The sequence below is a fragment of the Antennarius striatus genome, chromosome 17 (genome assembly GCF_040054535.1).
Source record: "Antennarius striatus isolate MH-2024 chromosome 17, ASM4005453v1, whole genome shotgun sequence".
Classification (NCBI taxonomy): domain Eukaryota; kingdom Metazoa; phylum Chordata; class Actinopteri; order Lophiiformes; family Antennariidae; genus Antennarius; species Antennarius striatus.
Genome location: NC_090792.1, coordinates 10,578,386 through 10,603,355, shown reverse-complemented (window position 1 = coordinate 10,603,355; position 24,970 = coordinate 10,578,386). Strand labels below are relative to the sequence as shown.

Here is a 24,970-nt window from a genome sequence, read left to right as displayed (position 1 = left end):
TGACACTCCCTTACATGCATTCGGCAGGTATTTAATTGTTAGACGGTCCCTGAGTAGGTGGGAGTTTCTGTGTTCGGGAAAAACACACAGCAGCCTCCCCATCACCAGCAGACCCAGCCGTCAGGAAGCGTCATGGTGGGGAGCGATCCATCCTAAAAACTCGTGTGTCCGTGGAGGTGAGCCACAGGCGGACTGGGGACATCATTCGTGGGGATATCGATATTTTTCATCAAGTTCCGGAACCGACGGAGGGTGTCTGTGCAGATTATAGTGAGTGCTGCGGTAAGCTGGGGGGCACCGAGTCGCCAGAATTACCTATTTCTTAAGAAAAGAACCTTTTTTTTTTTTTTTTTTTTTGCATTATAATATTCTGATTTCAAAACACGGTAAAAACCCGCACCACGCTCCCGCAACCCGGCTCAGTGTTGTTTGGTTAGGATGGAGGTGTTTCTGGCAACGTGTCAGAATCTTCTATCCAACCCGCATCCCTCCATCTGAATACAACACCTATTGTCCCTCCTAGAGACAGCTGGGTGGCAGATCTTTATTTAGCATCCTTCAAGGTGTCTGTTGGAACACATGACAGGTCTTCATTCCGACCAGGTTGTGAGCATGTTCTCCTCCCTCAGCTGGGGCCAGATGTTTTCCAGTCTGAACTCTAATGGTTTGTAACAGGGTTTAAACCATGACTGGTCCAGTCAGACATTAGGTTGACCTGTTGAGTCCAGTAATTCATTCTACTACACCTTCAATAGGAGAAACGTCCCTCTACATTTTTAGAAGACACCCTGAGGTTAACTCAGGTCAGTGCTTTCAATCGATGTTTCTGAAAAAAAAGAAGAAAATCGGTTTACTTTGGGTTTGTTTGCCTGTTTGTTTGTTTGTTTGTTTATTTGCTTTTTGTTCCTTCTTTCATAATGTAAATATTTGACAATAACAAAACAATCTGATTAATTATAATAAAACATACAGAAAGTCTGGGGATAAAGCAAAGTTAGTAACGTGTGTGTTTGTATGTGTGTGTGTGATTGGATTCTTTGTTCAGTGACTAGTCGATGTCATCTTTTCACATTTAATACCTATTATCTTAACATTTTTTTTGAACACCGCTGGATCATATACAGTGAGACTTTAAAGGCAATACAGTTAACAGAAAGCTGGTCATCTTCAACTATCAAACCGACTAATTAATATTTCAGGAGACGCTAAGCTGGGAGCGAAAAAGGGCTACCAGTAGGAAGATGGTGTTTATGATTCAGCTTCATACAGGCGATGCACAGTCGGACTGTGAGAAGTGGAGGGTAATGCTCTGCACAGGATCACTCTGTTTGTTTGGTTCTGTTTGTTTGTGAGCAGGTGGACAGATTCAGCCGCAGCCACTGATCAAACAGTTTAAACACCAGCAGATAAATTCATGTTATAGAAAAACAATCAGTCACTTTTAAAAGGATTCAAGCACAAAGACTGCATCCATCCATCCGTCCATCCATCCATCCATCCATCCATCCGTCCGTCCGTCCGTCCATCCATCCATCCATCCATCATATTAAATCATAATTGAATCTATTTTTTGTTATCTGTGGGGATGTTCTGATGATCTTGTAACCTAGAGAGTTGCTAGTTCTAGAATAATCAAAGGTTTCTTTCCTATACAATTATTAACCCTAATGTCCTTTAGTATGAGTTAGTTTAAATTTATATGTTTCACATGAAGGTTTGGAGAAATGCTTCTTGTTTAATTATATACTGAATTATAAGAACTTATTGTAACATTTAATATTTCCTAGAAATTCAAGTGAGGAAATCCAAAAAATTCTGAGTGAGAAACTGTTTATGTCTACAGGAACATCTGAATTCAGTCTTAATCTATAATAAATAAAATTAATAAAATACCATGACACTGATTGGGAATTCATTAAAACATCCAGTATTGTGGTGTGCATTGGACCCAATGATTTAATGCACCTAGAGATATCAGAGCATCACCTGTGATAGTGTGTGAACCGGTTGAGCAGCAGACATTTTGCTGTGTCAGAACAGGAAACCCAGACATGTTGAGGTGTTGCCCTGTGTTCCTCTCAGTTGTGCTGATTCACCTTCAGTCTTACCAGCCAGTCGCTGGAGCTGTATTTACTTTTAATAAGCCTTCTTGTCCTTTTCCTGCTGGGACAAATCAGAACATCTGCTGTGGAAACACCATCTTGTGCAGATGTATGTGTTGTGCTACCTTTAATACAATGATTTAACGGATACTAGCCTTCTTCCTGTTGAGAATCCCATGCTGTTAACTGACTGCACACTCTGCTGTGGACCACTCAACATCTTCCCGTGCACCTCCCCTCCCTGTAAACTGTGGTAGTGACAATGATAAGGGTGTGTGCTACTGCTACTGCTGTGAGTGTGCATCTCAGATTGCATCATATATGAGATGGATTTTGTAACTCATCACCCCAGATTTATGATGCAGGCTTTTGGGTTTGAGTAAAGACATGAGAAAATGATTCCCTGACAGAAAATCAAACACACAAGATAGCGGTACAAAGCTGACAGCTTATGGCATCATGGATCTCTATGAAGTCTTCTTGTCAGATCAGCTTTAGCCTTTTGACGTCTTCAGTGGAGAATTTACTCCCTGCTGCTTCAGATTTCTGCTATGAACTTTGCTGCTAATCCACAGAGGACTCTGACACAGCAACAATGATGCACACAGCATCGTCACTCTCCAGCGGATGTGAAGTTGCCATAAGCTTCCTGTAACACCAGGAGGCGGCACCTTGTTCCCAGTCCTTCCTCTGGACCTGTAGAGATGCTCAGATATGAGCAGACTTCCTGCCCTGAATGTGATCTCCATTTTTAATCAACTACTCTGTTGGTTTTGATTTTACTGACTTCATTATTTTATTGACTTTATTTATTTTCTGTTGACTACCTATGATGATACCATTTATTAATAATTAGTCAGTTAATCTATTAATTGTTAGTATTGTTATTAAATTTGTTGTTGAACTCATGTTAAAAAAACAAAAGAATAATCAAAGTGTTCTGAGTGACTGGATTTCCCCTTGGATATTTCTCGGTGTGGCTGCCATGATTTACTTTTTTGAGGACGCTGGCTTTAAGTTGTTATTTACTTTAGTTCTTTAGTGTCAGCTCCACTGGGTTATACACAGATCAAGCAGGTTCACACTTCGGTATAGTGTCTTCTATATGGTGATGCCATCACTGATGCAAAATCTGTCCTGGTGAGGAATGGCTCACCCCTCAACCCATGCAAAAGAAAGATACATTTAAAACCTCTTAAGGACCAGAATTTCCATAATCTGCTTGTCTGTTTCATATTAGCAAGCAGAGCACAGCTTTAGGATGTTCATACATATTCCACGAGCTGGGGACCTTTGAGATGAAGTCGATCACAAGGGAAGTGTCTAACCTTTACCTTCCACGTAGGCGTTACTGTCTCAAATGGAGAGAACACACTTTGCTATAGACGGAACAGTGTCAGGGGAAAATTTCAAACAAGGCTGCAGCAACAGCAGGAAAAATGAAAACAATGAATCTGCAGCTGCTATTCTTTCATTTATGGTGATTGGAATCTGTCCTTGGAGGTACAGATTTATCTAACAGGATGTGGCGTTTGATAAGGGGCATGAGTTTGGAATTCAGCACGTTTACATTTTATTTATGGTTATTCCGTCTGGCGGAGCAGGGCCATCTTCCAGGCTCTCATTCCTTCAGGCAGATGATGAATCTCAAGGCAACCTAATCTTTAACGATGGGAGGAAACGCTCCTCTGTGGGTCTTTTTTATGTTGCTGATGAAGTGTTGGTGCAACAGAGAATTCGGAGGCAGTATCTTAAACATATGTTTGGATGTAAAAGTATTTCTGGGACGATGAATTTGATTCTACCTCTGACTTTAACGAAAAAGGATCTGTGGGGAGAGATTTAATGGATGGTAAAATCAATGAATGCTATACCACTTGATCTAATAGCAGGTTGCAAACCACCACCATTATCTCCCCAATGTTTTTAGTTATTCTACCAACATGGCTACGTGAATGCAAGTGTCTGGTAGACAGAATACCAACTTCTCCTGTTGGTGTATTTTTAATAATCACCAGCTGTATTTGGTTTGAGTGACATGATCTAATCATTAGGATGATTCCCATGAAACTAGTGTCATCATGACAATGACAATCCATCAAATAGTTGTTAAACCATGCCATTAATTAAATAGAAGATTTTTTTTTTATTATTGCATATTCCTGCCAAGTTTGAATTGAGTTCAAATTAAAATTCTAACAAAATGGTTTCCATCAAAAGACCAGCGCTGCAGGTTCTCCCAGTGTTATAGGAAGTGAAAGAAATTCATGCCCCCGCACTTTTTTCCTTGATCCATTTAAAATTTGATGGCTTCTACTTTAGCCGACAACACACTCTCCAGTGTCATTCCAGTCCATCAAGTTATTTAAGTACAAATGTCAAAATCAGCCAAAAACGCTCAATCTCACACTAATAGAAATAAAATATAATAAAGCAAAAAATATCCTGAATACATCCTGAATCTCTAAAATTTATTGGGTACTTGACCGTACTACCAAGTTTATGTGTAAGTGATTTGTGTTTTACTAACTCACATACACACCAACAGACATCATTGAAATCATAAACTCTAGTGGTGGAGTTAAATATTGTGGTAAATCTACATAACTTCGTTGGTCCCCCTAACTTCACTCCTTCAATATCTTTTGGATGGATTGATTCTGATATCTGAATTACTTTCATCATGAATATTAAAAATTCCAACAACCCCTTGACATTATATCTACATATGCTAGCCTACTTACCAAGTAACGTAAAACTTTAATTATATTCCCACCACCCTCCATTGTACTTTGCATTAGCACTGCTAATTGGAAATGGTAACATGTTAAGTTGAAGATGCTGAATACAGTACAGTATTTTAAATACAGCCAAGCTTCGTCTTTGTCTTTTTGATGATGTTTTACAGCCTCTTTGCCTCTTTGTACTGCTTGCATGGTCAAAGTAGATTATTTTGTGATTTCTTCATATCAGATTCGTAGTGTGTCACAACACCAGAAAAGTGGTACAATTCATGTTCTGACTGCAGCTGAAGCTGATTTAATTAAAATATTATGAGGAAGTGATGATCGACATCTGGATTGAATTAGTGTTTCATGCCAGTAATCTGTGCAGCCTTTTATTTTTTTTTGCCTGCATCACCTCAGGGATGATCTCTCTCTCAGAGATACCTCAGCTGTTTTCCTGGTGCAGTAAGCACAAGAGCTGACCTGATGTAACTGTTTCCTTGTTGCACCATGCCCTTTTCCAGAGGTATGGTTCATCACAGCTGCTGTACTGACATCAGCATCTGTGATTAAAACAGTCTGAGCACAGGGGAGAGATTTCACTCGTGCTGTCAATGGGAGACCAAACACGAGTTTACATCCTGCTGCGTTGGTGCATAGCAGGATAATTTAGGAGTGAGGAGGTGAAGCTTCGTGTTTGTGTTTAGATGTGAGGAGTAAGAAGAGTCAGAGCATCCACGGATTCCCGAGGTTTAACTGTTGAGTCATTCTGTGACATCTGTCCAAATGTTGTGTGAAACCACATCATCATCATCATCATCATCAGTATCAGCCTCAGCCTCAGCATCCTGGAACCAGGAGAGGAAGAGTTTTACTGTCAGTAGCATCAGCAGTGAACGACTTGCTTATGTAAGAAGAAGAGCCGCTCAATGAGATGATGAAGGTCTGTTTAAGCTTCTGCATGTTTCCATTTTGAAGTTGATTGTTTCCTTGCATAGTAAGACATCCCAACTGTTTGACTGATCTCAAGTTACTTTGTGTCACACAGTTTTTCTTTGATTTGTTGTTCATCTCATCATGTGAAAATAAGAATAGGCAAATGATTTACTGCAGGTTTTCCTTTCAGCCTTATCATGATGACTCAATTAAATACAAAACATGTAGATGCTCCAAACAGCATTACTGCGGTGTTATCAGATGAAATGTCTGGATGTTGTGCTTCAAAGTCTGTCATTAATCAGTTGTTGATTTCTCCATCAAAGAGCTTTGTCTTCAAATAAGATCTGTTGGTTATTATGGGTAAAAAAATAAGGAATCCAGGAATGTAACTGCACATGACTTTAGTATAATAAAGTATTTGGATGCAACTGTGTGAGCAGCCATTTAAAATGCAGACGAGTCTCTTGTTTTATTTTAAATCTGCTTCCAATCAATACTGGAATGCTGGCTCTGTGGTGACTTTGAATACATTATCAGCTGTAAAAGAATTCCTTTGTTCATATTGATGGTTTGTGGAGAGAGAAAGTGATGTATGGAAAGTAGTCTTCTGTTGAAGCACAGCTAGGTTACTGATCTGCTTTCTGATCCATCCTCATAGTTCTTCTCAATAGAAAGCCTGTGACGCTGCGTCTCTTTTTGTAACTAAACACTGACTCTGAACTACAGTTACAAGCTGCACAGAGGAAAGAAGAAAGAAATGCTAAAAAATTACAATTTTTCATACACCCTCAAGGTGATGTACAGCAGCACAGCTCAGCTCCTGCGTTAGCTGAGAACCTGTGGTTTCTGTTGCACAAATACTTCCCAACATTCCGTGGAGTTTCCCAGGAAGTGACATCATTGGCGCAGTGATAAATCACACCAGTGTTGGTGCCAGTTTGTCACTTCCTGTCTCCTCTCTCACTTGTTTTAATCTCCTCGTACATCACAGATCTGGTGAGCGTTAAGCAACAGAGGGTTGTGGTGCAGTAACACCATCTTTGAATTAAGTGAATTTTTTTTTTTATGGTGACACCTGATGATTGGTGTCTCTACCTCACGTGGAATGGTAGTATTGATCCAAAGCTTTGTCAGCACTCTGTTGCTGCTCCATTTACTCAGGCTGTTTATCCAGTGAGGAGTGTACACAAACTGAGCAGCTGGGAGTGTATTGATCGAAAGTGAGGAGGGTGTGTGCGCTGACGGACAGATGGTGGTGACGGTGATCATATCTTGTACATGCTTCTCTAGATTTAGTTTGTTTGAATTGCAGAGTACACAGGTTAAGCCTTTAGATGTGTTTTACTGTTCGCACAGTTGGATGATCGTATTTATTGTTGTTGCATGTAATGTCTTTTTTTCCCATGCAATGTCTCAGATGAAGGAATAACAGATCGTCAGCTGCTAATGGATCAAGAGGGAAATTAACTGACCCTTGTAAATGTCACAATGATATTTAAGTGTCTGACGAAAATGTGAGAGAAATGTTTAATATGGAAACTTCTATTTCATTTGTCATTACCAACACCATACCTTTACTCAGTGTCTCCATTAAAATGTAAAAACATCATATTTCTCTGATGACATAAATACAGGCTGTCTGCTGGTCATAATGGTCCAAATTAGGCTGTAGAGACAAAACTGCTGGAAGAATTTTATCAAGAAAACTCCTTATGAATAATCTGTGTGTCTGTCTGTAAGGGAGTGTGAGTATTTTAATCTACAAAATTTTCCTTGCTTTTGCCAAATAATTGACTCAAGTTTCACTGTAAAGCATTCAATGTGCATCAGTTTGTGTCAACAGTCTTTCTTTTTATGTCTGTGTTTTCCTGTCAGATATGATCCAGCGCTAATGGCACATTCAGAGCTGTTTGTGACAAGAGCGCCCCCTGTGGAGGGGGGAGCTGTGGAGCTGGATGTTCTGAGTTTCCTGGACTTTGGAGATGAAAACAGCACCGCTGAGAGATGCTACCGCTCCCACTCCCGCAGCAGTGTCCTCCAGGGTCTGCCGTTTGGAGGGGTGCCCACGGTCCTCGCCATCAATGTGGTGCTCTGGATGGTACCGTCATCCAAAAACACACACATCCTCACACAAACTGACACAGGATATACACTGGTAACTCCAGAACAGCAGTAGTCTACAATTTATTTGGACATTTTGATATGAAACAACTTTTGGTGTGTTCATTTTCCATTTCCCTACAGTCCCACATTCTGTAGTAATCAGTGCCTTCTGTAAAATCAGTGACTTCTGTAAAAATTTTAAGGGCAATGAATAACAACAAAAAACCCCACAAATAATAAACAAGGGCATTAAAAATGCAAAAGCCATAAACAGGGCTGGGTGGGGAAATGTTCAGTGGTGACATCTCTCAACAAAAGGAATCAAGGGTCTAATGGGTTAGATTAGTATATTATTAAGACTCTCTGTGACAGATTGAAGACCGCTGCTGGCCCAGTTGAGCTGTGCTGAAATAGCCACCAGTGAGGCTGTACAAAAACACATTATGTTTGTCACAGATGTCAGATTTCGTGAAATCTGTGTGTTGGTCTCTCCTGTCACGCGTCACAATCCGGGGATTCGCAACTCACAGATACGTTTTTCTGCCTGTCTGACATAATGAAGGCCTTTCACTCTTCAGCTTGATCTCTGCACTGATATCATTTTACCATCTGTCACCCCTACCCACCCCCCCCCCCCCCTTTCCAATTCTAATTGGCTCACACTGGTTGCCAGGACGACACAAAGCCACGAGTGCACTCGCTCAATTACAAACACAAGTCAAAACAGATGTGTGGTGGAGGTGACGGGAGCACGCCTCTGCGTCAATGTCATCATCACAGAGAGCAGATGATCAAATGAAGTGTAACAACAGAGAGGAGACTGACACCAGCAAACCGTCCACACAACAGAGAGATTCTGATGTAGAGGAGATCAGTCCTGACTGCTAATGGGAACCCACTCTCATTATTCATCTTCGAGTGTCACTCCCGATTGTTTGTGTGCGACATTTCATCAAAGGGCAAACTATCCCCAATTCGGCGGTGCTATCGTTTTCTAAACATGGCCGTCACCCCCACTCATTAAACCAGATGGCTTCTCCTATGAATGAAAGATCATTTAAATCAAACATGCATTCATATGTCATCAGTTAGCCGTCATTGGCCAGTTTGACTCTTATACCTTAGATATTAACGCTGTGAAGCATCAATCTACTATTGCGCACCATGATATGTCATTAAAAGCCTTTTTCTGCCCTGTCAGAGGCACATTGGAAGCTGTGAAGAGTTATTCTTGTTCCTGATCGCGCTCATTTTTCACTAGCATGTTCTCTTGTGCATGCTGACCTGTCTCTGGTTGTTTCCAAGACAACCACATATTACTCTAAAGAAATAGCAGGGCTTGATATTGTTGCTGAATTTTGAACCTATCATTTGTAGTTTTTTAGCATTGGGATGCAGCTTATTTTTGAAATTACACAGTTTCTAACAGGTGTGGATGACATTAGGTCTGGATCAGATGGAATCCCAGTGGTTGTGTGACAGAGATCCTCCAGAGTCCTGCATTCATGGTGCTTACCTGTGTTGCAGTTCCTTCTGCTCATCTTCTCCTGTCTGAGGAAGGCTGCCTGGGACTACGGCCGCCTGGCTCTGCTGATGGAGAATGACAGGTGAACCCGTCACTCGTCTTTTACACAGACATCCTCACACGCTTTTCAATCCACGAGTCCTGATGACAGAAATAAGTCTCAGTGGAGCCTCTTCATCCTGAAGCCTGTAGCTCCCTCTGCTGAGATTAAGTGTTACTGTGTTGGAAGTAAATAAATCAGAGATAGTTCTCATAAATGCTTTTAATCAGAGTGATGTCTGCCGCAGTAATATTTAATACATCCTTTGTTTGATTCACATTTGTGTTTGGCAGAAACGACTGCCAAATAGAGAAAGGTTTGGCAGTCGTTTCATTTCTTTGTATTTAGAGCTGCTGGCATCTGTTTGTAATGATTCTCTAAATCATTAGACTGTTTTTCCAACAAACAAAATTTTCAATGAAAACCTGTAAAAGAGAATTAAAGCAACAAATTGTTACACATTTAAGGACCTGAACCATATAGTATGTGACATGTATATAACTTGTAGGACAACAATCAGACAGGATATGAGAATGAAATACTTGATATCACAACAGCAGAACAAACAATGGTTTGGTTTTGGCATCACTCGCCACAGATATGCTGACATAGGGGTATTAGGAGGGTGATGAACAAACAGGAACCCCGTGGCTGGAGCATGCAGGTGGATGCTGGGGCGGTTTGAGCTGAATGTGTAGGAAGCAGTGTGCATGCATGTCAGGCAGCATCAGCAAACAGAGGGAGGGACAGGGAAACGTTTCAGTTGATCGGGTCCGTCAATCGAGATCGATGACATTTGAGGAGAGTGATGCCGAACGTGAATATTGTGCAAATGCCCGAACTAGTTCGTAGACTTCTTAACAGATTATGCACTAGTCTGTTTCCAGCTTCTGGAAACTTTCTGTCACACTTGACCAGAAGTCTATTGTTGTGTATTTGAGATATACTGTAAATTTAAAAAAATAGATGTTACAACTTGATCTTTATTTTTGTGAAGACTGAATGATTTCTACTGTGTTTTCAGGAAAGGATTACTAAAAAAAAATAATGCATGTGGAACTATTATTGGATGAACACTAATTTTGTGTGTGTTTATTTTTCACTCTAATGAGACCAAGAACAAACTTAACCTACACAAATCACGTCTTTTCAAAGACATTGGCCAAGCAGTGATTGAATTATACTGCTTAATTTAACACACCGTTGAACTGTCAGCGGTACATCCCACAGAGAATTACACACAAACACAATCATCATACAGGCTTTATTTGATTCAGTTCACACACACACACGCACACACACACACACACACACACACACACACACACACACACACACACACACACACACACACACACACACACACACACACACACACACACACACACACACACACACACAAACGGATGATTACAGGAGGTTCACAGTCCTGAGTTAAATATGGACGTATATTAACACACTGCTGTCACATAATCGGGACATTGATCTTGTTGTTGGTGTGTTTCCCATTTCAGTCTCACATCCCTGTTTTATGGAGAAACGAGTGAGAAAGAGAAGTCTCCATCAGAGTCCAGCCCCTCCGACTCTGAGACCAAGGACATGGTGAGTTTGTTCCGTTGTTCTTAAAGGACTCAGAGATTTCCTTAATAGAATTTCCAGATCAATGAAAGCTACTGTGTGTGTTTCTTTTTAAACAGACACATTTCTCATTACACTTAGCTGCTCTCAATAAAAAACTTTTTTGGGGGGTCTTTTTTATCTCATCAAATGTTTGTTCCAATGCTGAACATTGTCAACATTGTGAAGTTACATCTAAATGTTACTTTTTCTACTTTGTTATTTTAAAGCAAATCAATCGATACTCCATGTAATTCTGTGTACTTTTGAATGGCCATGTAGAAAAAAAAAAACGTAATGCTTTTCTTTTCGACTCTATGGAGCATTTTCTTTGTTTTTAATGCTACTTGCTTTCGTTTTACAGCATTTAATCAATCTAGTTTCCATTCACAGTAGGAAAGTCATCAGCAGACAGGCTTAGATAAACCCACTGTGTGCCTGTCATCCTCTAAACAGCAGGCAGCAATAAAACCTGATAGATGAGGATAAGACTAGAACTAAATGGAGACAAAATGCTTTAACTGGGGATGTTAAAACCTCCCATGGCTCTAAATTAATGATAATGTTACTTCTTACCTATGAAGTAACCTGCTGTTAGTGTGTAGGGCACCGCACTCTGACATTAGGCAAGCATGGCAAAAGTAAGCTGATGTAACTTGCTCAGCCTGAAAAGATTTCTTGGATTGAGTTGTTGGTCAGGGCATCATAATGGCGCAGTGGGTAGGACTGTTGCCTCACAGCAAGAAGGTTCTGGGTTTTCCTTTTTGTGCAGAGTTTGTGTGGTCTCCTATGTGCGTGGGTTCTCCCCAGAATCTCGAGTTTCCTCCCACCTCCAAAAACATGCATTTTAGGTGACTTGGTCTACAATAGTGTTCATAGGTGTGAGTTTGTCTGGTTATTTATCTTTCATGTGGCCCATAGGATGAGCTGGTGTCTCATGCAGGGTGTACCCTGCTTATCGCCCATATCCAGCTGAGATTAGGTGAGGCTCCAGCAGAACTGGCTTCTTCCGGTCCCCAAACCAAGACCTCGTGGACTGAGCTACTGACAAGCGACTGACAACCGGCTTTGGCTCATTGGAAGGATGGGGTTGTTGGCCTCGCCATCATTTTTGTATGGCAGAAAAAAAATGTCCACAGTGGTGGGCTGATGTTCAGCTTTGCTACCATTTGGTCATAAAATGTTCTACAGTTGAAAAGATGAAGAGCCTGTGACTCTAAAAGCTCATTTAATTCTCTGTTTATAGCAAAAGTAAAACCAGATGAATGGAAACAATAGATTGCACAACAATACTGTGATACGATCAGATGATAGCGGTCAGGTGATAATTACTGTAAGAATCATTCTTTAGAGAATTTCTGTTTTTACCATAGTAATATAACTTTTTTTTCATTTCATTTGAATGTTTGGCCGTTGCTGAGATGCTGCTTTTGTAACTGTGAGTCATCTCAAAGGTGATTCTCTCCATCCAGAGGAATAATAAATGATGTACATACGGTGTTCGCACAAATGCTTGTAGTGCAGAACTGAGGAATGATTACAAAATAGATACAGGATGGGCTGATGAGAGATGGTAAAACGCATCTCATTTCTGAGAAATGCTATCACCATCAACAACTCCACTGACAACCCTGATCAGGATCTTGGTTATTGGACAGCGTTGTAGTGAATTTCTGACACACTGATAAGTAAAAATGCAACAACCTGCACTTTTCTAATAAAGTTTATTTAAGTAACATGATATTGTGTCAACTGGTGTAAGAGGAAAGTTTGGATCATGACTCAGCTGGGTCCTCGGTGACTCCATGACACCTGTGTGATAGGCTGAGGTCAGGCCTGTTTATGACAGTGTGAAACAAAGTCAGGATGGAATCATTGCCCTGCGTCTACAAAGCTGAGGCTGTAGTAAAGCGGTTACTGCTCCAGGCTAGACCTATTAAATCCATCTCTGTGTCATTCTGCAGACGTTATTACCATGCAACATGAGGATGCATGCAAGGAGCCAGACGTGGCGTGCGTCGACTTGCATACATATGTCATTTATTATCTTCAATAACAAATCCATAGCTTTTTTTTCATGATTTTTCTTTCCTTTCAGGGCTTCTGTTCATGGCTCTCATCACTTTACCATATGAAGTAAGTACACAAAGCAGTTGTCCTTGTAATTATCCAGTCCTTCTATCATCTGAGCCTCCATCTTTTTATTGGCCTCTGTCTTCAAGGGTGATGTCACTGTCAAAATGCAAAGTCTCGTGCTATATCTCATTTAGAAGAAAAAACAAACGCGTCTGGGCTCATGTGACCACTGGTGCCGTGGTTTCCCACTGAATATTTGCACTAGCTTAGGTCTGACTGCACACAACAGTTTTAGGCCTGTAAAAAAGCGATTTTCACGGTACCCATGGTTTCCATAGTATTGTGGTGGAGTTCGACTTCTTCTGTTTTTAGCTCTCATGCCAGTGGCTCACCCTGGGATCCCTGGGAAAGTGAAAACCCGCCCTGCAAGATCGCAATGTGTGGGCTGCAACGAGACCAGCATGCACCCCTTTCTTTCTTTTTTTCATGCTTTTTTGTTCTATTTTATGACACTGGGTTTCCTGAACCTCCTGCCTGGCAACCACAGCTCCTTCATCCAAAGTAGTGGTGCCATGGCTTTACTCATGATGAGGTATAAACTGTAAATCCATTTCTCCGGGCAGCAGACAGCAGCATACGAATTCGAGGTTAAGGTTGCACTGATTATTTGTGGAAATTCCACCTTTGAATAATGTCTAGAATCTATGTTTTGTCAGGTATGGTTCGCAGAGAGTTTGGGTTCTTTTTGATGTGGATTTAATAGATTCTGAAAGTTCCCTCTCTGTTTCTGCAGGGATGAAGAGATCCGTAGCAAATGCGGCATCGACGCTGTCACATACCTGTCCTTCCAGCGTCACGTCATCCTGCTCATGATGGCGGTTTGCCTGCTGTCTTTGGCCGTGATCCTACCTGTAAACTTTTCTGGGAACCTGTTAGGTATTTTTGCTTCCTACATGATGGTCTAGCCTAATGCAATGTTTGGAGGAAAGGGATATCCTTATCCTCCAAAGAGGGGGCGTCTTGCTAGGAGAGCCATACAGAAACAATAGCAGACTACTACCACCCAAAAATTTGTTCATCAAATAATCCCACAACAATGTGTGGTGAAGCTTATATAAATGAGATCATTTTGAACTTAAAGTGTTCAATTAAAACAAGCTTTTATTGTGTGACGTAAAACTACAAAGGTTGCATTTCATCTAGGAGTTGTAAACATAAAAGAGGAACTCATCAAGCGTTTACTCAAGCAGCATTATAGAAATAGAAAGTGCTTCATTTCCTCTTAACATACATTTGTAAGTGTCAGGGGTGGCATGGTGCAGTTAAATTACCTGCTAAATAGCAACAGAAATGCCTTCTGGCGTTTGTGTGCTTAAGCCATTCCAGAACAGGATGAGGGCAAGAGTCATTATGGGGTCTGCGAGGAACTGGGCTGTCCACAGAAACCCTTTTATTACTGCTTGCTGTCATCTTAGGACCCAGTGTGTCACCCTAGCCATTAAATATAACAACAACCATTAAGGGGCTGCCACGGCAACAGCAAACAAAGGGCACCCAAATTAAACCAGTGGTGTTAGGCATGACTGCAATGTTTAGATTTTTTCTGACATTTCCTTGAGATGAGAGAGATTTCATTAAATTGGATGGAAACGGTTTTCTCTGAATAGTGACACTGATTTATTGTCGCCTCAGCCCCCAGACTAAAAAGGAAGGTTTTCCTTTTAGTCATTTGGAAATTAAAATGTATTACCCTCTGTCTTGTTTCATTACTCTTACAGGAGACAGTCCTGAAAATTTTGGAAGAACAACACTGGCTAATGTTAGTGCAAAGTAAGTATAACTGTTAAAGGATGACATCAGATGATATGGAATAGCATAGCGCTGTGAAGAAACACTGGACTGTACAGTATGCATTGGTTTCACCATGGTGTTTGTGCCTCACAGGGACAGCCTTCTGTGGCTCCACAGCATCTTTGCTCTGGTCTACTTCATCATCACAGCGCTGTGCATGGCTCACCATTCCATACGACTGGAATACAAAGAGGATGAGAGGGTCTGTCACCATCACATTATTACATTTGAATATAAAGACCTTGATTTTTCTTCTTCTCATCAAGTTGATTTCTTTAGTTTAGCATGTTAGCATGCCACCACTTCGGTTCATCTGTGACTGATGTGATAAAAGTTTCAGGATTAAATATTGAGTAAAAAAGGAAATTGTATTCCTGGTGTATGAATATGAATGTAAAGTGATCTACCAAATAAAATAAACATTTCACCTTGACTCACAAGTGTCAACTTATTTGTGGCACCAGAGGAAAGTTAAATTTATCCTCTAGGAATAATGACTATCAGTTCAAGACCAAAACAAAGAACTACAAAATGTCGGTGCCATCATTATCGTTATGCCAGTCTTTTGGTTGATATCACTTTATATGATAGTAACTTGTTGAGTTTCATTATAACAGAGCTATTGTTGTGGGTTGTCTTGCAGGTAGCCAGGACACTGATGATCACCTCCATTCCAAGAGAAATCTCTGATGCAGGACTCATCACCAAACATTTCCAGTAAATGAGCTTCTATTTCTAAATCAAGCTAAATCCTCTATTTGGTATTTGATTTATCACACATTTAAGCATTCAGATCCCCTCACCTCCACTCTATATGAACCTCTCTTTGATAAACCAGCGAGGCCTACCCCAGCTCTACCGTCACTGATATCCGTTTCTGTTTTGACGTCCACAAACTGATGAGACTGGATTTAGAAAGGTATAGTGTCTGCAACACACCAACGCAGCACACCATGGGATCATAATGAGGCTGCTTTTTAAGGTTCCTGTGTTTCTGTAGGCGTAAGGCAATGAAAGGACGGTTGTATTTTGCCACAAAGGCCCAAAAGGAGGGGAAGATTATGATCAAGACCCATCCGTGTGCTCAGATATTCTGCTGCGACATCTGTGGCTTTGAAAAGGTACCTTTTTTTTTTTCTATCAACATAGGATCAGAAAATGACTGCACGAGAAAAATGTCACCACTGGATGGCGCTCCAATCTTAAAGCACCTCATGCAGCACCATTGTATCTACATCCATCTTGCTGCTCTGAACCTGAAGATCTCATCGAGGGTGGGAGAATCAGTGAGAATATGTGCTCTAACTTTCCCCTTCAGGTAGATGCAGAACAATACTACAGTGAGTTGGAAGAGAAGCGGACAGACGAGTTCAATGCGGAGAAGAACCGCGTCTCCATGAAGAGGCTGGGTATTGCCTTTGTGACTTTCCGTGATGAAAGGATGACTGCTGTGTGAGTAAACAGTAGCCTGACAACAGAGTTTATGTCTATCAGGTTCTCTCATCATGCAAACAATGTCGGAGCGTGGAGCAGCCATAAAATTCACGGCTGGGCGTGAAAGCAGATGTGACAAAGTGTAACTTTAATATGCACTTGGTTTTGTTTTCCAGCATTGTGAAGGACTACAGCCGTGTGCACTGCCGCCGCAAACCCCAGCAGTCTAGCATCACCACTGTGGTGCAGTCACACAACTGGGGTGTCAGCTATGCACCGGCCCCAAGTGACATCATCTGGTCAGTGCTAGTGTCACCTTAATACTCATGTGTTCTCTTTATTAGCTACAAAAATCACACCACTTTTCCAGCGCTTAAAGAAAAGGGAGCTATACATCCATCTGTTATATAAACACATGTCCTGTGCAAGGCTGGAATCTATCCCAGCATGCATTGGACGCGTCGCATGACACCAACAGAAATCCTTTTACACTCATTCACACATAGAGCACCAGCTCTCTGTTAACCTACATGCATTTGGACGGTGGGAGGAAACTGTAGAGTTAGGAGGAGGAATCCCATGGAGACACATATTTGGAGTGAAATCTCCAGTTTTACTAGTCTACTAGTCTAGTGCATCATTTTAGACACATTTCCCTACAATTAACCCTGACATATTTGCTGTCTTTGGAAACCTCCGGATCATGACCGGACTTTACCCCAAAGCCCTGCAGGCTGTAATTTTGCTTGTTGATGCAACATTAACTTGTAATGATGGACCTCAAAGAATCTATTTATTCAGACAAATCATGCTCCATGGCGTTGTCAAAGTATCTGCATCAAATTTTCCTATTTTTCATTGCGCTCCGTTAGCTTTGTGAAGAAAATCCAATCGCTAACGGCAGCCTCTAAATGCATCAGTATGTTGTGATGATGTGTATGTCAGCTCTTGCCCCTATCTGTAATTGAATTAGCTGTAATGCATGTTTTGTTTTATCCAGGAAAATGGATCAGTTATGGAGACATTACATAAGAAAGCAGTAGTGCATATGTAAAGGGATTAAATCAAAGATGATAGAGCTCAGTGTTTGTGGCTGGTGTTAGTGTGACTTTGTGTGTTTTTGCAGCAGAGGACAGGTGCGGGTGCTTTTGTACCATCTTTCAAAGAGAGCATTGAAGTGAGCTCCTCATCAACCTGCTCTTCAGTGGAAACACCAACTCACACAGAGAGAGGCTAGCTGAGCTATTTCAGGCTTATGTCAATACATACAGTGTGTCAGGGGACTGTAGTGTTAACTGTCCTGTCAGTCCAGCTGGATGATGGCGGAGTGAAGCTCATTATTTCTTCCCATCGCCAGGGAAAACCTGTCAGTGTGTGGATCTCGCTGGTGGCTCCGCTGCGTTCTCCTCAACATCCTCCTCTTCCTGCTGCTCTTCTTCCTCACCACTCCTGCCATCATTGTCAACACAATGGACAAGTTCAACGTCACGCGGCCCGTGGAGAGTCTGCGGGTCAGAGTTTGAGTCCCATCACAGGAAACCTACTTTTGAACTGTCGTCATTGTTATTAATGATTTTTTTTTTGTGGTCCATTTCAGAGCCCAGTCATTACCCAGTTTTTCCCAACCCTCCTGTTGTGGGCGTTTTCTGTGCTCCTGCCCTTCATCGTGTACTACTCAGCCTTCTTTGAGTCCCACTGGACCAGGTAGTCACTAACCATTGGTCACTACTATCTTCTCTTATTTGTTCTTTTCTTCTACAAATGGACCTCACATATGTAGCCGTCTCTCTTCTTCTTACACCCAGCATTTTTTTCATGGCAATTATTTTTTCACGATGTTTTTTTTTTTTTTTTTTACTCTCTCTCTACTCCTCTCTTCCTCCTTCTCTCTGTCACTCTCTATGTACTGTTGTTCTGAGCAGGTTGTCATAGAGATCTCCATGTGAGCATAATGATATGCACAGTAGTCACCATGTGCAGAGGAGCAGCACATGGTGACTAGCAGGAGGAGCAGCAGAACAACTGTGCACAAGGAGACAACCTCCTGCACCTATGAGCACCGTTTTCTTTACATAACCGCCCACGCAAACGTGTTGTGCAGGCGTGATGTGCGAAGGACCGAATGCAAATCAGCTGTTGACTGGAAGGGAAAAGCGTAGCTCGTGCTAATGAACCCAACATTCCTGTAACTGAAGAGTCAGCTGACTTTACGTTACATTTTTTCAACATCATGCATTGATGTTGAGGGGAGCCGTGTATTTTTGCAGTTCATTATACATTAAAAATTACAGTATTTTCTGCACCATAAGGCCCACTGGACTATAAGGCGCACTTTCAATGAATGGCATATTCCAAAACTTTTTTTCATATACAATATAAGGCACACTGGATTATAAGATGTTTCTGATTATAAGGTGCACCTTCAATGAATGGGCTACTTTGAAACCGTTTTCATATATAAGGCGCACTGGATTATAAGGCGCACTGTTGGTTTTTGAGAAAATTAAAGGCTTTTGGGTGCACCTTATAGAGTGGAAAATACTGTATGTAGTTCCCATAATCCCTTGTTTCCACTCAATATCTCAGGTCTGGTGAGAATCAGGTGACGATGCACAAGTGTTTTCTGCTCCTGGTGTTCATGGTCATCATCTTGCCCTCACTCGGTCTCTCCAGGTACATCAATAATCAATAGACTCAAAACAAAAACTTCTTTTAATTTACACACTTATTTAAGTGTTTTTTAACTTTTTCAGATGAATTTAACTTTTTATTGCATACTCTCTTCAGTCTCGATCTGTTCTTCACGTGGCTCTTTGATGTGAACTTCCTGAATGAGAAAGATGTGAAGTTCCAGTAAGAAAATTATTTTTCCATTTAAAATACCTTTAAAGACATTTTCGCTGCAGCGTCCTCAGATTTCATCATTTCTTGTTGCAGGTGCGTGTTTCTACCTGACAACGGCGCATTCTTTGTAAACTACGTGATCACATCCAGTCTGATCGGCACATCTATGGAGCTGCTGCGCATCCCAGCGCTAACGGTTTACACTCTGCGCCTCTGCTTTGCTAAATCCCAGGCTGAGCGCATTCATGTCAAACGGGTAAGTTTAGCCGTCAACGCTCGTCTTAGTTTTGCTGTTTTTTTATTGTTTTTTTTACATTGAGTTTTTTTGTGTGTGTGAAGAGTTGACATTGCTGTGTTTTCATCTGCAGAGTCAAGCCTATGAGTTCCAGTTTGGCCTGGAGTACGCCTGGACCATGTGTATCTTTGCTGTCAGTATGGCCTACAGCATCACATGTCCCATCATAACACCGTTTGGTGAGCAGCCCTCTTCTATCCTCAGCTGCCTTCTCTCCACATTTTCTTTTTCTCCTCCGTCCCATCACTTTCCATCTTACTAGTATGTGTGTGTGTGTGTGTGTGTGTGTGTGTGTGTGTGTGTGTGTGTGTGTGTGTGTGTGTGTGTGTGTGTGCCATCTCCTTTCATACCACGACCTCACTCTCCTCTACTGCCTGACACTCAGATGCAGACTGTGAATTAGCTGCTGCACTCCCAGACACCCAGACACAGCGAGTTGCGATCCAGACGCCCACTCTGCTCCTGTCTCTGCCCAGAACTCCTCAAGTTTTATTTACTTCTGCAGTCAAATCTCAGTCAGAGCAGGCCCTTTCATACATAACACCCTTGGCGTAATTAAAGTAGATTTGTTTTATTGACTGGCAATCAAAAGTAGTGCAAACAATTATCTGAAGCAGATGTTATCATTCTATTACACCCCATTGGGTAGAACCAGAAAGACCCAAGATTTCAAAATTATTAGAAAAATAATTTTGGATATTTTTTTTCTGCAACACTTCAACTGTACGATATATTTTATAACAAATGCATTGTGGTTTCCATTTTAGAAACTTGTATATGTATGCATGTCTTCTTGTTCACCTTCAGGTCTCCTCTATCTGATCCTTAAGCACATGGTTGACAGGTATAATATCTACTATGCATACGTTCCCACCAAACTCAACCAGCGCATCCACAGGGCGGCCATCAGCCAGGTCATCGTTGCTCCCATCCTCTGCATGATCTGGCTGCTCTTCTTCTCTGTGCTCAGATTAGGTACATTATGATTTGTGTTTCTATCCTGCTGCAGTTCCTCTAAACATCACTGTTCCTCTTACCTTATAACGTTGTAATGGTGGAATTTATTGTTGTTCCCTTATGCTCACAGGTTCAGTGCATCCCATCACCCTCTTCACCTTCGTGTCCCTGCTCTCTTCTATTGCCTTTTGTCTCTTCCGTCTGTGCCTTAGGAAACAACCAGACAAGTCGAGCAGTTACCAGGTCAGCTTCAGCCACATTTTACTGAGATAAGGTTTAACTGAAGATGTACAAATACATAGAATTATTATTAATGTCTGTTCTTTGTCTTAGATGTCTGATCAGCCAGCAGAGGGGACGTTCACTGATGCAGACAGGACGACAGTAACATCTACTGCTGCCTCCGGTGTACAGTTTCATAGTTTATTCATTTAAACTTATAATACAAGATCACATTAATCATTTTTGATGTTTTAATATATTTAAACCAAATATAGCATATACTCTTATTCATATTACAAACCATAGTGTATTTTTGTTTGAATGTTTTCAGACTTGAAACCTGACACTCCAACTCAGTTTTATTTATGCCGACCTTTGTTTGAGATTTGCATAATTATACATTCATTTCATTTATTGCTATGCTGATGCAAAAAATATGATGTTATAATTTGGCAACAATGTTCAAAACTCACAGGACGTAAATATAATATACTACCTCACTGAGCTACGTTGTAGTTCAGCACAGCTTTGTATTTCTACACATAGAGAGGAAAATATCCTACTTATTAAACAAGAACAGTCACCTCATCTAACAGCATTGTTTCCATATAGTTACTTTACTGATGATTCACACATAAACTAAATTATATTTATGACCCAACAAAGAAAAAAAAGCATAAGCTCACACCACTGTATCAATAAAATATTACTGAGGCACGAAAACTTAATTACAGGTATTTGATATAAATAGAGGCATACATACACATACATACATACATACATACATACATACATACATACATACATACATACATACATACATACATACATACATACATACATACATACATACATACATACATACATACATACATACATACATAGATGCAAAAAGAAACTTTTTCAGTATTTCTTTCAATCTCTGCTTACCAGAATTGAATAAGGATCTGGATCTTTATTACCAAACAAACACATTAAAAAACAGTTTTACTGTGTGATACAATCATAAGCTTTTTGTCAATCTTCTTTCAGTTGTTTGTGGCCTCCGTGTTGCTGGAACCAGAGCTGGCTTTGACTCCCATGCCCTCCCCAGCCCACCACAGCTACGGTGCCATGGCCAGATCCCAGAGCTCAAGCCACGGCCCACTAGAGGAAGTGGTGGGCGAGGAAGGCCATGCCCAGACTCATGAGACTGAGCTCCAAGACCCCCCGGACCCGTACTGCTCCAGTCCACTCATGGACAGCCCTGTGAGCTACCAGTAACTCCACACCCCCAAGCTGTTCTAACGTATCCCCCACCTGCGGAACAAAGACTGCTAAATGCCGCAATGCAACGTCTTCGCCATGACCTCAGACTCCAGTTTAGCTGCACCAGACCCTGAGACTGGAAGAAGATGGACGATCTGAAGAACACAAGAGCATTCTAAAAAATCTATAGAAAGCAGTTTGCAAAAATATCACGCAAATATGTCTTTTACAGATTATCTTAGTTAAACAACTGGATGTTCGGTGTTTGGGTCTCCATCTATGGCTGCATTTGCAAATTAGAAAAAGGTTCAAAATAATGATAAACTGTGTTGGAATTGCCTTTGGGTTGTGAACAGGGATACTCTGTCCATACAGTGCCACTTGGACATGAGTGGAGGAGAAAGTTCCCATCAGAGAGGTGCGAGCAGACTCACCCGACAGACTGACGGAGTGGTCTGGCCATGGGTGATATCTGGTTCTTTAGCAGCAGAGCCTGGGGAAGCTGAGGGTGAGGGCAGCTAGTTGTGAAGCCATCTGTTGTGAGAGAGCAGACAGACAGAGCTGGACTGTTATGTACCAACTCTCCAAGGAGGCACAAGCAGCTTGACTGTACATGAAGCTTAATGTAATAAATATTAATTTAAGGTTGCTATTTTTGCTACATTGGTTTGGTGTCATTGATATTGTACCTTATATTTTGTTTTTTTAGAAGTGAGATTCTTCGGGATAGGGAAAGATTTTAAGAGCTGAGCCATCTTAATCAGAATATTCCCATTCTATGCTGTTTTGTCTTTTTGTGGTCTTCACCATTTACCACTTGCTTACCTGCTTTCTTGCTGAGAGTTACAACAACTCAACTCTACAGTAAATATGAATAATGATGCATACCACCCTGGAAATACAGTTAAAAAAATTGTTGTTGCTGTTACTAGTTTGTTTTACAGTTTCAGTCAAACAAATCAGACATATAGATATTCTGATTGAAATCGTTGTCAAATGATTTTATTGATTTTCCCCAACGTGTGTTAATATTTCTACAGGTTTCAAAATATTTGGAAAAAAATTCAAACCATATCCTGAAATTTCTAAATGATGCCATTTTCACTCTTTACAAGACAACAATGTAGAAATTGGAAGGATTTATTGATTTAGCTGATTATCTGAACTGCTGAAAGTAACTCGAAGCTTCTACCAAAGCCATCATATTCAGTTTTTTCTGTTGTTGCTGTTGTTGTCGTAAAAACATAATGTATTTCTATCGATTAGTCCATTGTTGGTCAAATATTGCTGTGCTAAAATTACATTTTGTTTTGTCCAGAACTCAAATGCAAACTAAAAATTAAGTACTTCTTTTCTGTACCATGATTTCTTTTGTTTATTAATTTTGTTTTGTGCAGCATTCCACTGCATGTAGTATAAATGAGGAATGACTTTAAACCTCAATCCTTAAAGTCAAATTTGTCATGTGAATCTCATTGGTTTGCAGTCTGTCTGTATGTTTGACAGTTTTGTAATTTGGGAATATTTTTCTCTCCTCATGTTGGGATGACAGGTTTTACCATGGAATAGAATGTAAACTGAATGTAATTTGTTTTTCATTTCTCTTGCTGTGCCTTGAACAAACACTCCCTTCTGTGTGACAATCCAGCATGGCCTGAAATATGCTGCATGGACTGAAAACTAAAGAGCAGGGAAACAGCCAAGAGATAAAAACACAACAGCAAACATGACCAGAACAATCTGACAATATGTTCAGGTTTGTTCAAAATAAAATCCTCTAACACTTGTCAATCGTCGCTGCACCGAGGGCATAGCACACACTCTGAGGTTGTCCAGTATATCAGCTTCAATCCAGACTGACACCTAAATATTGGCAAAGCACTCGTTCATGCTGCATGGTCTTCATCATTGAAAACTTTTCTCTGCCCAAAATGAAATTTTTAACATGTACAAAATTAACAAACTTCATCTGCAGGCCAGAAGTTATAGAATAGGCAGGTAAATGGTTCTTGAGTGGTGAAAGTTTTCAAGGTCAGTAACTGTTAGCTGAACAATTCTCACCTTACTCAAAGCATCTTTTGTGGAAACACTTGCTCTTCTTACATGCTTTGTGTCATGTCTGTGTTGTTGATTTCAGTCTATTTCTTTTCAGGTCTCTGCTGTTGTATCTTTGATTATATATGAAATGTGCAACCAAGCTCTCTTTAGAGAATAAAAACATCTTTGCGCGTTATTTATCCAATTTTTAAAGTTTTCCTTCTGGTGTCTCTTTCTAAATTTGATGGCACATCACATACAATGAAATATATCACTCTATTTTACAGGGAATGTCATTCTTGTCCCTCATGCTGTGTGAAACATGAAAACTGGCAGCAGAGCGTATACGGGCACTGCAGAAAATCATGAAGTAGCATCTGCTCGGAAGAAAAAAAACATCAAAGTGCATCTCAAAACTGAACTGCTAACAGTTCATGGAAATGTTTTTTTTCTAGATATTAAACATCCTTTGAAAAATCCCAAATAAATCTTATTAGGGTATTTTTTAGCTCTAATGGCCATGCAAGGAGGGACTGTCCATTTAACTACTTTTATTGTATCCTGTCATGTCTGTTAATATACTGTCTGCTTGGCCATCTAACATCTATTTAGAGGTACATTAGATTTCCAGACACGTCCACTGGTTTTTGCTCTCGGTTATGAAAGATGTGTATCTTCTTTTCTTTTCCTGCCAAAAATAAATGGTGACTTGTCCTCTGCCCAGGAAGGCTGAGGTTGAGGTTCAGATTGATCTCTGTCAACAAATTTTCATCTGTCGAAAGTGAAGTGCTGTGATCTGAAATTAAAATTAACTCCGCTCAATCCACTCATCTTGAGCCATAAACTTCTTGCTTCCTTCTAATGTGGTATGTGATGAAGTGTGAGAGAGGCAACGAGCCAGACTTGTTTTAAGTAGTTGTGCAGGAGTACATTTTTGCATGGTGTCATCAGGAT

General features: G+C 40.7%; 1 protein-coding gene across 1 annotated transcript; it reads left to right on the top strand.

The window, feature by feature from the left end:
- The first annotated feature begins 139 nt into the window (after window positions 1-139).
- On the top strand, window positions 140-24,758 carry tmem63c (transmembrane protein 63C). Its single transcript, XM_068338841.1, has 23 exons — window positions 140-270; window positions 7,643-7,865; window positions 9,398-9,477; window positions 10,950-11,037; window positions 13,151-13,188; window positions 13,922-14,064; window positions 14,907-14,958; window positions 15,073-15,181; window positions 15,623-15,696; window positions 15,818-15,898; window positions 15,980-16,100; window positions 16,298-16,431; window positions 16,590-16,712; window positions 17,771-17,924; window positions 18,011-18,117; window positions 19,000-19,086; window positions 19,201-19,266; window positions 19,351-19,513; window positions 19,626-19,731; window positions 20,360-20,527; window positions 20,640-20,752; window positions 20,843-20,917; window positions 21,764-24,758. The coding sequence occupies exons 2-23, from the start codon at window positions 7,659-7,661 to the stop codon at window positions 21,992-21,994; spliced, it is 2,520 nt and encodes an 839-aa protein (XP_068194942.1). The 5' UTR covers window positions 140-270; window positions 7,643-7,658; the 3' UTR covers window positions 21,995-24,758.
- Window positions 24,759-24,970: the final 212 nt, after the last annotated feature.

What these genes read in the sequence shown, in the direction of transcription:
- tmem63c (XM_068338841.1), top strand. Translation starts at nt 7,659, where the DNA reads ATGGCACATTCAGAGCTGTTTGTGACAAGAGCGCCCCCTGTGGAGGGG. An exon ending in GATGAAAGGATGACTGCTGT is followed by an intron (nt 16,432 to 16,589) that starts GTGAGTAAACAG and finishes TTTGTTTTCCAG; the next exon opens with CATTGTGAAGGACTACAGCC. An exon ending in GCCCCAAGTGACATCATCTG is followed by an intron (nt 16,713 to 17,770) that starts GTCAGTGCTAGT and finishes TCCCATCGCCAG; the next exon opens with GGAAAACCTGTCAGTGTGTG.